The sequence below is a fragment of the Egretta garzetta genome, unplaced genomic scaffold (genome assembly GCF_000687185.1).
Source record: "Egretta garzetta isolate BGI_Z169 unplaced genomic scaffold, ASM68718v1 scaffold474, whole genome shotgun sequence".
Taxonomy (NCBI): domain Eukaryota; kingdom Metazoa; phylum Chordata; class Aves; order Pelecaniformes; family Ardeidae; genus Egretta; species Egretta garzetta.
Window position 1 is genome coordinate 1,504,456 of NW_009259524.1, and position 11,977 is coordinate 1,516,432.

Here is an 11,977-nt window from a genome sequence, read left to right on the forward strand (position 1 = left end):
ACAGTCCCTATAAAATAAACCTCATCTGTCTCCTCAGTAGGAAAAGGGATTTCATGCCAAGACAACCCCAATTACAGTTTAGGATGTCTTGTTAATGTAAACATGCTTAATTGAAAGAACGAAGCAGGTTTCGCTGAAGACTTTGTCCTCATCCAGCATGGAGTATTCCTGAAGAACATCTTTAGATAGAAGGGTAACCTCCAGTCAACACAAAGTTCGTCAAAGTGCCCAGAGCAGTCCGTGCAGGCAGCTGAGCACTTGCAGGTCCAATTCATAATGGTGGGAACAAAGGACCCTTTCACACCCCAAAAGTGGGGTGCTTGTGGGAAAAAAATTCAAGTGATATTTAGTTGCTCATAACTGGACCCAGATTTTTGAAAGAGCTCTGGTACAACCTAGGTGCCAGCAGATGTGCATAAATTTTCAGGAGGACTCAGCAGAATGCCTTTTGGATAGAAACAAAAATTCAAAAGTGAAAGTAAAGCTCTCCTCAAAATCTGACCTCTGTGTCTTCTAATGCTTCCCATATGACTTTGTGTTCCCTCACTGTAGAAGGCAAACAAACCAGAAATGGGTTCTTCATGACAACAACAGATCTTTCTTCCTCTCCTGCTTGTCTTGATTTTGTCTTAAGGTTGATTACTTCCTCACTCTGTGGAGTTACTTGGTCATGACTTCAAATGGCCTTATGAACATTTACAAAGTGTCCAACCTAAGGACTCACATGTTGAGGATTTAGTAGTTTTCAATGAGTTTGATTTGTACCGTAGCCTAATAACTTGGATGCCTTCTGGCTGACTTTTCCCTCTTTCTTTCAAGCATGTGTTTCGAACTTCAAACTGTGCCCTGGTCTTGTAGGGAGGAAAATATTATTTTTTTTACATTTTGCCATATTTAACAGCAAGAAGGGTTTCTGAGGATTAGACATACAGGAAAGGAAATTAAGGGTTAAATCTAAGGCAGCAAGTTATTGGGAAAGGTCAGAAGTTCTGGTTCTCCCAACAGCTGAGCAAAACCACAAGTGTTAGGAGGAGACCAGCTCTGAGGTCTGATGCCATCTTTCTGTCTTACTCACTGACAACCCTCAACACAAGTTGTATCTCATTTTCAGCCATCATGGAGAACAATCCTTTTTTACTCCCCCCACCCCCATCTTTTTGTGTGTTTATTCATTTGTTTTTTCTTTTAGTATATTATATCAAAGTTTATCCAATACTTGCTATGGTGTATGTATCCGTGATCAATAATGGCAAACATGATGAGAAAATGAGAGGCTGTCCTCCCACATCCAAGAGCAAGTGACTGCCTAGAAGCACACAAGGCTACTGGTCGGTCAGCTGGTGGGTATCACGGCTGCCAGGACCGATAGGCAGTGTAGTCTCGTGTTGGCGCGTAGGATGGGTAACCTTTGTTCTTCTGGTATGGAGGATGCCGGGGAGTCATGTTCATGTAGTCACTCTGATGGTACACATTCTTTTTGGATTTTTGCTGTGGGAGAAGGGGGAAGAGAAGTGTGAAAACGTTTCTGCAATGTCCTGCCTGGGGTGAACATTTGAAAAGGGAGGAGGAGAAAGGGAACAGAGATCCTTTGAGCAGAGGGGTTTGATTGTTAATAAGACCTGAGACAAGTTAATAATGGATTTGATTAATTTTTCCGTCTTTGAATTAACAAATTGTCTCACCCAACTCTCATGTTAACTACTGACATTTCTGGCCCTAGGTCCTGGTTCAGGGAAGCAGGCATATTTATAAGGCAGCCTCAGGTTTAAATACATTTACAGAAGAATTAGAACACGTGTTCTCATAAAATAATCTATGGAATTTGCCCAACCTGAATGTAAGTCTCCAGATTATGTGCTGAGAGGTTTATAGTGTTAGTTCTCCAGGTACAGGAATGCTGCAAACCAAGGATACAAACTGATGCCTCTCACCATCAATTCTCAGTAGTGGAATGACTCAGCAGAAGCAATACAGTGTGAGCAGTGAAGGCTGTCCTCATTTATTAGGAGGAAAAAAGAAATTAACTTAACTCAAACAGAATAAGAGCAGGGAAAATCAGCCCAGGCTATGTATATCATAGTTTGCTAACCATTTACAGCAGTAACACACAATGTATATGTTGGTCTGAGCCTTCCTTCAAGGGGCTAAAGAATCAGAGCTGATGTTAACCTTTTATGTATCTCACTATCTGGGCCTCAAAAAAATCTCATTTCCACTGTTGAATTCCTACCTTATAATGCCCCTGTGAGACAAAGGAGGTATTGTTTCTTTCAGAAATAAAGTAGCAGAAGACAGGTGAAATAATTTGCCTATAATCACAGAGGAAGTTTGTGGCTACAGCAGCATTTGAACCTCTTGACTGCTTCAGGCTGTGTGCAAGGTTGCTGGTTTTGTGTAGCTTAAGGCTTTATTGATCAGGGGCTAGGTAAAGTGCTTCCATGCTTTTTCCTTAATACTGATCATACCTTCTTTTGCAATCTCCTTTTTACTGAAATTTCCTTCCTGTGTGCATAAATATTTGCATATGCTGCAATATACTTGTGATGTTGTGGTATTGGAGGAGGTTTGTGTTAGAAAATCTGATGGCTGAATTATGCTGTACTTGCAGAGTGGGGCAGTTACAATGAAACATTTTAAACTTTTTTATATTAATGTTATATATACGCAAGGTGTTGAATGTAAGTTACATGCTGCTTAAGCTGTGCAATGCAGTCGATGCATGTAAATCATTAGATGGAAAAGCTTTATCTGTATGTGTTCATCTCCATAATATAGGATTTTTTTATTCACCTAAGAGGTAATTTTGCATGGGAGAAAGACATTTTGCTAGCATGATTAAATGCTGGACTGTTACAGGATCAAAGACTGCTACTTTTGGAGAGGAAGGAAGTTTTCCTCCAGGGAAGACAGAATCGGATGAAAATAGACAAATCTTTAGCTGCTTTCAGGAACTCAAGTGAAACAGGCTTGCCATGGCTGTCAAGTATCATATTTTAGGACCCTTTTTTTACAATTCACAATGTCTTCTAGGCAGCTGTATTAACATTCAGCAGCACTCCAAATATATCCACACTCAGAATACATATTGTCAGGAGAATACCACCAGCAGCTATAACAGCAGGTAAAAACTGATGCAGCAAACAGCATGCATTGCAATGCAGCCTTGTCACTTTTGCTGGGGACAGACATGTTAGCAGCATAGCACGTAGCCATTAGGTACCAAACGAATATAGCAGAGAGAAAATGGTTCAGATTGTAAATGATGGATTTGAAGCTAAAATACCTCATCATGGCACAGCCACTGTAACACCAGCAGCTGTTTGCTATGATCCTCTCAGCTCTCCTCTACAATACGGCACAAAGGACCACTTAACCTGCCTTTGCATTTTCCTATGGCAATGCCCCATTTGATTATTTTCCATCAGAAATAGCCATATATTGTGCAAGTGTATTTTTGTGAAACACTTAACAGATCTCAAGCTTCAGATAGCAGTGAGAGTTTCTTTCCATATACATGCAACATCTAACCTGTCATGGACTCTGCGCCCTTTATACAGGCTGTAATGTGTTGAAAATTGCTATTTAATGACAAAAGACAAAGGGGAAGGGCAGAGTGCAAGAAACAGAGCTCTCTATGGTTATTGTTTAAGTCTTTTCCATGTGGAGTAAGTAGTGTAAATCAGCTCTGGGAGATCACGATCCTAAGACTTGTCCAGAAAGATGTCCTTCTGCTGACTCTTCATCCTGCCTTGCTCTCTCTTTACTCCAGCAGGCAGAACTGGATATGACCTGGGCCAGCCAACTCCCCAGGGAGATTAGAAAGCAAAAATAATGAGCCATAAGACTGTCTCAGCTTTCTTAGGGTTAATGTACAGAGGGACTACTGAGATCCCAGTGCTCGTATTCCCTTGCAATCAAGCTGCCAGAAATAGCGGGTACTCAAGGGAATTGCAAGGTGCAATTGATAGGTGCAAGACATCAGTGCAGGTGCTCTTGGGCCAACTGATGGTTCCCTAAAGATTGTTTTGCTGTAGGTGAGCTCCTTCTGTCAGTATAGTCTCAAAGGGTTTTGCCAGGAATGGTTGTAGTGCTAGATTTCCCTGACAGGGACAATTGGCAGAGCTAGAGACAGTGTCCCAGTACTGCTGACATGCAGGGCACTGCCAACATTATGGCATTACTCTTTGCTTTAGGACTTTACTGCAGAGGCCTGACTGCCCACCTGGAGAGCATCTGGTGTTTCAACAATCTGGGGGCATAGCATGGGTGTGCATCTATAGCTGGGGTGAAGAAGCACGGTGATCCTGAAGTGAAGGGTATCAGTGAGTTTGTGGCAAACATGGCAAGTATAGCCTGAGAAATGAAGGAGGGACAAAGAGCATACAGAGCAAAGGAAAACAGTAGTTTCTTACCCAGTAGGTAATAAAAACTGCAGTTATTAGCGTACTGTAGAAAGCAAGAACTCCAGTCACTGCCACCATAATCCACAAAGGAATTGCAGACTGAGGCTCTTGTGTTTGGATGGGTGTCTCTTTAAGGAAAAGAACAAAGAAAACTTTAAGTACATGAAAGAAAAACCTCAATCTCTGCTTATTTACTCCTTGTTCCAGTGTGCCATTTGTATTAATCATCATTTTAAGATGTCTTCTTCAGGACATCAGGAGCCAGAATGCAGTTTTATCAGGCAACCCAACTTTTTTTCTTTTTTTTTTTTTTTAAGGAAACAAACTGCCTCAAGTGGTCATGTGGGGAGTGTGGATAGGGAGTATACTGGCGTACAGAGATTTCCCAGCTTACCTTTCACGTGAATGACGGTCCCATTGCTCTTCTCATTGTAGACATATGGGGGTGGATACATGGCCTCGATTTTGCAGAAGTAGATGTCAGTTTGGCTGGCACTCATATTCCAAAGATTGAAAACGACTTTGTCTTTATCATGAATCCCCTGGCAGTTGAATTCTTTATTTGAAGTACTACTAAATTTTGTTGTGTTCCATGAAATAAAGCAAACTTCAACTGCACTGTCTGTTCCTTTGTGCAGCGAAGCTCGAAATTCCTTCCCTGTTCCATTGTATGTGTAGTTGCAGACTAGAGTTGCAGTTTTGTTAGCTACGATGAGCAAAGGACGCTGAGCCACTAAAATCTTGTTTTCTGGAAGGGAGGAGAGGGCAGAAAGTGAGAAAAACACTTGTTTATAAAATACAGTATGAGACTTCAGAACCACACATCCTCCCATGAAACTCTTTTCCATATCTCCTCTCCCCTGCTGGCACTCCCTTACTAGTGAGTACGTAACCACCAAGCTGCAGAAGCAGTTTCTCACAGGAGCTCCTGTTGCAGCAATCCCCTCCTCTATAAATAATTACATAGTCACTAGGGGAGACTGTGAGGTCAAGAGTGTTTTTCTTGAGTCAGAACACTAGCACACTCGTACAAAAAGTGGCCCATGTGATTAAGATTTAATGCCAGGGCTCAGAAGGCTACTCTGAGTGTGTGTGCATATGTGTATACATAAGGCCACCTTAGTCTAGCCTTTCCTTAGCAAGCAGTTTCCCAGGGGACATTATGGAGTGAAAATACTGTGAATTAAATTATTAGTTTAGCAGTCAGGTAAGAGATTATTATTTATACATCTGCTTTTTAGTCCGAGGACAGACTTGAAGAGTTTGAAGCTGGAATTTGCTGAACTGTTTCAAGGGTTTGGACCTTGGACAATGAGCACTAAAAGCATGAACTGCTATCATTTGAATGTAAAATAAATAATTTCTCTAGCTAGCAGCTGTAGTAGATTCTTAATCTCTCAAAGGATTCAGGAGCTGACTAATTTGACACTGCATTGGCACTTAGCACTTAAATGGCCTGCAAAATAACACATCACATGAAGATATAATTCAATTTGAATTGACCGGACTGATACATAAACAGGAAATGTTTTCTGACATGTAGACCTCTGTGCTACCATCTGCCAAACAATGAAACACTGTAAGGACTATGCAGAAAGACAACTTCTTCCAAGAAAAATCATCCTGTACAAATGAAGCCCTACTTTTCAAATGATGACCTGTAAGTAAGAGGAAGGGAGTCTTGGCTTTTAAGCTAGGAACTTGCCAGAACTAAGGACAGCCCTTTTGTGCGTGTATATGACTGCATAAGTCTTCATGCAAGCTCAACTCATATGAGGTCTTAGTTGCCTTTTATAGATCCATGATAATTGCTGTGGTTGTGAGAATGACAATCGTATCTCTAGTCCTCAAAATCTGCTGCAAAACCTGTATTCTTTCTACTTAATCCATGTGATGAGATGCAAAAAAGACTAGTAAGGGAAATGGAGTGGTAAGGAGGCCAGATTCAGAATGCCCAGAAAAAAACTATTTCACTGTGTTTAACAACATTTAGGGCCAAAAGGCTACATTTAGTGTGTTCACACCTGCACAAAAGGATGGAGTACCCCAACCTCTTGAGTAGGATACTCCGTTGGGATGATCATGATCCAGGGAGTAAACACACAGAGATGCATGAGATGGCCAGGACTAGTGGTAGGGTGTGGGCAGTAAAAACAACCCACGGGTTCTCCTGTCGCCAGCCCAACCCATGAAACTGCTGAAGTTGTTCATTTTCTCACTGAAAGACTTGTTTATCGGCCCTTTCTTCTCATGAGAGCAGGAAGACATGAGACGGAATGCTCTACTGCGTTGTCTTTAGCAAAGAAAGATTGTGGTCCATCCTCCTTGTGTCTCTTTGTTCAACATAGTTAGCATGGGGAGTGGAGCAGAGCTTGTCACAGCTCTGAAATCCCATGTTTGCAGGGAACCCAAACACTGTGAAACATTTTGTTTTGATGAAGGATGAGCATTTCCAGGTTTTCCAGCAGAAAGAGACACGGATCTTGGAATCCTGGAACCGAGTGGCAGATTAATAACAGACAAGGCAGGTTTCTACTTGAGGTGCTGCCTGTGGTGAATTTTCATTGAAATGAAGACATTTCAGCAAAACATTTCAGTTTCATCGAATCAGCATTTTCCGACAAAAGCTCTCACATAGGCTTATAAGGCATTCTAATAAGGGGTGAGGTTTGGATTCCACCCCTTTAGACAAGGCATTTGATCATATTTTTGTTGGCCAGAAAATTGATCTTTGACATAAGTGCCAATTTGCAAGTCCACCGTAGAATTGTTGTACCTTTAGCGCAGCAGAATTCTACACATCTCACTCGAGACAGAGTTATTCTCCTGATTTGCACTGCAGTAGTTTCCACTGCTGCAACCCTGATTGTCACAGGGACTGAATACACCTTCAGAAGAGACTTTTTCTGTCTCGGAGTTTACAACCAAAATAGGCATCCCGGAACAGACACTTGCAGAAGCATTACACTTCAGAAAAATGCTTGGCTGTTTTTCCCTGCGAGTACTTACAGAAGACTAATGGATGTTTATTGCTCAGCCTGATCAGATTTTCGCTATGGCCAGAGGAAAGACAAAGAATGCTGAAAATCTCATCACTGAGGGACCACCTTCAAATGTTATTTAGATTCATCTACAGAACCCAAGACCCCAGACTAAACCCCTTTTGCTGTTGTCAGCTATTCTGGATTCCTGATGTTTAGTATGTAGCTCCTTGCCTTGAGCTCCACTATTTAACTACAGCTTTGGACTATTTATGTCCCTGCCATGATATTGTGCTAATTGGCAACGAGTCTCTTTTTCTACACCAACCTAAAAAAATAAATTCCTTCAACTTCTTTCCACCTCTTGGTTTTGTTTGCCTTGGCATGCAGGCTGGGTGTTGATAACCTAGCCCCATGCTGCTGATGTTGGGATGCAAGGTGGCTGAACAGTAGGAAAAAGTTTATTTGTGGATCATTAAATAAAGACTCCTCTTACATGATTTAAGCTAAGCGCCCAAATCCATTTTCACAAAGTGGCCTTTACTAATTCAAATGTGGTTTGATTGAGGGAGATCTTTTGGTTTTCATTTATAGGAACTAATCAGAACCACGTGAATTGGTTGGGCTGCAATGCCAGCAGGGGCAAAGCAGGAGTATCCCCCAGGCATGTTAGACAGGCCCTGCTGTCATCCTCATCCTCTGGGCTTGGATTTTTTTTTAATCAAAGAAAGTCAGTCACACCAAAATGTGTATTAGTTTCATGGGGAAAACAGAGTAACGCCAAACATCCCTTAATTCACTTGTGATCTGAATAGGATTTGATTATATTCTTAGTAGGATCTGGACCATTCTGAGCAAACATGGGCTGAGGCTGCTTTTGCCTTCACAGACAGTTTTTTTCGTAAGTGTCGCTTTGGGTTTGTTAAAATGGTGAAACCCTGAAACATTTAGTATGTGTTTCCATTAGTGTATGCTTTCCCCTAAATAGGGTTATGATTGCCATTTCCAGAGCTGTGTTCAGTCATGCTGCATAGTAATAAATATCTATATCTTGGCCTTAGCCAGCCAAGAAAATGGCAGTTATGAAAAATCATTGTCTACAGTTTCAAAAAGCTGTGAAGTCTAAAAATGTAAAATCATTTAAGTCAGTGTGCACAGGCTGCAAGCTTTCTCAGGATCTTAGGATTCATATGCAATGGTGTGTAAGATATCTAAGTGTTTGTTAAGCTTTTTTATGCCTTATTTGTCATGCTAGACATTTGTTATAATCACATGTGAGGGGGCTTTTTGCATCAAGGAAAAAAAAAATGCCATCAATATATAATATCCATAAAGTATTGGCTCTCTAATCATGGACTCTTGATGCAAGCAAAACTTCATTGAAGTTATTTTTTCTTTCTTATTTGCCAAGAAAGTGAAATAGAGACGACAAAGTACGGAAAATAACTATTTTGAGGGTTTTTTTTCCAGAACTTTCCATGAATCATCAGCTATTGGAAAAAATATTCTGCTAAAAGTATTTTGTACTCTCCTTTCTTTCTTTTCCATGCCAGTTGACTTCAAGGAGCTTGAAGCGAGTTTGCCAGAGCAAGGCATCTGGGATATGTTGGGGTTTCTGTAAGCAAAGTACAGAAATGGCCCGCTTAAGTCCTGGGGAGATAGGAGGAAACCTGAAAGGAGTAATCCACAAACAGAAAGACACACAGCTATGTTATAAAAAAAAAGCTGTTCTGTTTTTGCTACTGATGATCTGTTCAATTACCTCTACAGTTCTTTCCCAAGTACAAGGGTCTTTCTCTTTTACTTTGGATTTAAGTCACCCAGCTGCATCTGTAATGTGCATCTGGGGAGAACTGCTCTTTCTACCCGTTATAAACTTGCTTTCTGCTAATCTTGCCTAGTTCGGTGCGAGTACTGCAGGAAGCATTGTACTGCAGAAAGCCCAGGTGACACTCTTGCTTTAATCAAACCCAGTGTGAACACAGGGGTTTTTCTTGTCAGTTTGTGATTTTTTTTTTTTTTTAAACAAGAATTTGTTGATGTCATCCTAATCTTGGCTAACCTTGTCTCATACATCTTTTGCATTCTGGTAACCTTAGTGGGTTAGAGGTTGATTTTCACACCCAGAGACCAGAAGCCAGAAGGTTATGCAGGTAGTAAAAAGATGAGGTCATGTGTAGTACACTGCAGTGGGAACCCACTTATATTACTTATTTCACAGAATACATGGGACAAGCAACTTGATCTAGCTGCCTCTCTGACAGACCATAGCAAGGTAATTATTTAGCCAAAAAAAAGGGGGGGATGACGACAAACTTTGTAAACATTAGTGTTTCTGCAAAAGTGAAATGAACAAACTGATCTTGTAAGTCCCTTTCCATGATTCAAACTCAACCTGCAGCACTCACTGGTACAGTCTAACAACAGCAGAACAGGACAAATTCTGTTGTCTTCCCCGAAACGAAATACCTGAGGCCTGTAACACACTTTGTAGCTTGAGGAAGTCCTGCAGGGTTTTGATGTGCCGTAATGTTTTCCATGTGCTAACGATCAATCATCTTGATTGAAATGAAGAGAAGATGTGGAGAAAAGATATGGGAAAAGGATGAGAGCCCTGAGAGGCAAGTGGCCTCATGTGCTGCTTTTCAACCCGTTGTAAAAGCTATTGGAGAAACTCAAGGTCTTCATGCAAAGCAAGTATATAAATGGCTATAGAGTCATGGCATAACCCCTGTGTCTGATAACCACACACTATATTTTATTTTGTTGCAATTCAAGGGAGTTGCTTAAAGGCTGTGCACACCTCATGGAAATGTTTTTAAACCTGTTAACCCACTGCTGATACTTATCCCCTCCTGGAATCAGCGTCTTCTCTGACAACACAGGGGCCCGCTGTGGAAATAATTATGGTATTGCAGACACAGAATTATAAACATGGGAAAAGGACAAGGAAGAAAAAGCCTACGACCTCTTAAAGAAATGTAGAACATGGTGTCATGCAAATTACAGTCCTGTCACTGAGGAAAAGAATTATAGGAAAATAAGGCAGAAATTAAGAAAAAATAGATTCAGTTGTATCTCTCGTATTAGAAAAAGCAACTCTTTAAAGATGTTCTATAAGTGAAAAGTTTTGTACTGGAAAACAGATTTTTGTTCCTATCTGTAACTTCCCTGTGAAATACAAAACACTGATATCTGGAGAAGACCCAATAACAACAGCTCATAGGCCAGCGGTTTGAAAAATTGTGTCTCAGGATTATCCTGGCAAAAGCCATCATCCCTTGCCTTGCTTTGCATTTTGATGTACCCCTTGGAAAGACATATCAACCCGGAACATACAAACACTGCATCAGTAAGACCACACCAAGACAAAATACCCTCAGCCACAACAACTGAAGATTCAGAAAGATTCAGTAAGACTCAGGATTTCAAAATCACAAATAGACATCTTTTGTTGTTGAAGAACTTTTCAGAAAGAAGCTAGATATCTAGTAAGTATCAATAAACTACGCAACAGTGCAAAAATCAGAAACTTGGCAATTCCCATCCTACCATCTTTGAACTCAGTAAGCAACTCTGCTTTTCGTCCTTTTATTTGCTAGTTCTGTGAGGATGTGGGTGGGCTCAGTTCTGCAGCCCATCACACCGAGCCAGGCCATGGTGGGACCCGGAGCCTCATACAGGAGACCTGGGGGCATTGGAGAGGCTGCCTCAAGAGGCACTGGCACCAGGTCTGCTCAGCCCCCCTACCCCCAAAAGAGAAGGCACTTGTGAGCAAAATTTGTAAAGCCTGGGGGGGAGGTGAAATACACACACACACACACACACACACACACACGTATCTAGTCATGCAATTCCCAAATGCATCTAAAGAGAAGACAAATTAAAAGAAAGCTCTTGGGTCTTATCTTGCAGGGGTACTTGTGGCAGGAAAAAAATCGGCCTCTTAGTTATATCCAGTAGATCCATGTGCAGTCTTAGCAGCATGCTTTGTCTCTCCCCTTTCATCCAAACACAGAATAATTTGTGCAAAACTAATTCAAAGCTATACTAGACCTTCTCCCCTCTGATGATCAAAGTGAGGAAAAATAGTGGAAAGGATTTAAATGGGGGGGGGGAGGTTGTTACCTGTTACATCAGCAGTGGGGATGAAGCAGAGCACCACGAGGATCCCCAGGAGCATGGCGCTAATGGTGGGCCTGACGCCTTGTCCCCACCCCCTCCAAGTGCTGCCACGTCTCCCAGGGCCCCGCGCCACCAGCCTTCCTTCCCCGTGGGGCCAGGCTGCACCCTCGGTTGCTCACACAACTTCTCTCCTCCTCCCTCTGCAGCACATGATTCACAGCCAAGTGAAACCACTGTAATGGCAACACTTGAACAGGAAGTCAAATTGTTTGATGAGTTTAGCTTTAGGAAGTTGCCTCTGCAAAGCTCAGTAACGCCTAAAAGGTAGTGGAAGCCCGCCTTTCAAAACAGGTACTCTCGTCCCTGTATTGCAAGATGTGTGCTTGTGTTTGGGGCTCTGCACGATTGCTCACATCAGGGAGAAATGGACTCTCCTAGATGTGCAGTGCTGTTTCTTTACAAAGAGTA

General features: G+C 41.7%; 1 protein-coding gene across 1 annotated transcript; it reads right to left on the bottom strand.

Moving 5' to 3' along the window:
* Positions 1-602: 602 nt before the first annotated feature.
* CD28 (CD28 molecule) lies at positions 603-11,650 on the bottom strand. The gene is made up of 4 exons (XM_009637488.2): positions 11,513-11,650; positions 4,798-5,151; positions 4,413-4,531; positions 603-1,488 (listed from the first exon to the last, which is right to left on the bottom strand). The coding sequence occupies exons 1-4, from the start codon at positions 11,565-11,567 to the stop codon at positions 1,348-1,350; spliced, it is 669 nt and encodes a 222-aa protein (XP_009635783.1). The 5' UTR covers positions 11,568-11,650; the 3' UTR covers positions 603-1,347.
* Positions 11,651-11,977: the final 327 nt, after the last annotated feature.

Coding starts and splice junctions, on each gene's coding strand:
- CD28 (XM_009637488.2), bottom strand. CDS start 11,567: ATGCTCCTGGGGATCCTCGTGGTGCTCTGCTTCATCCCCACTGCTGAT. Junction 5,152..11,512: donor CCCCACTGCTGATGTAACAG/GTAACAACCTCC, acceptor CCTCCCTTCCAG/AAAACAAGATTTTAGTGGCT. Junction 4,532..4,797: donor GACCGTCATTCACGTGAAAG/GTAAGCTGGGAA, acceptor TTTTCCTTAAAG/AGACACCCATCCAAACACAA.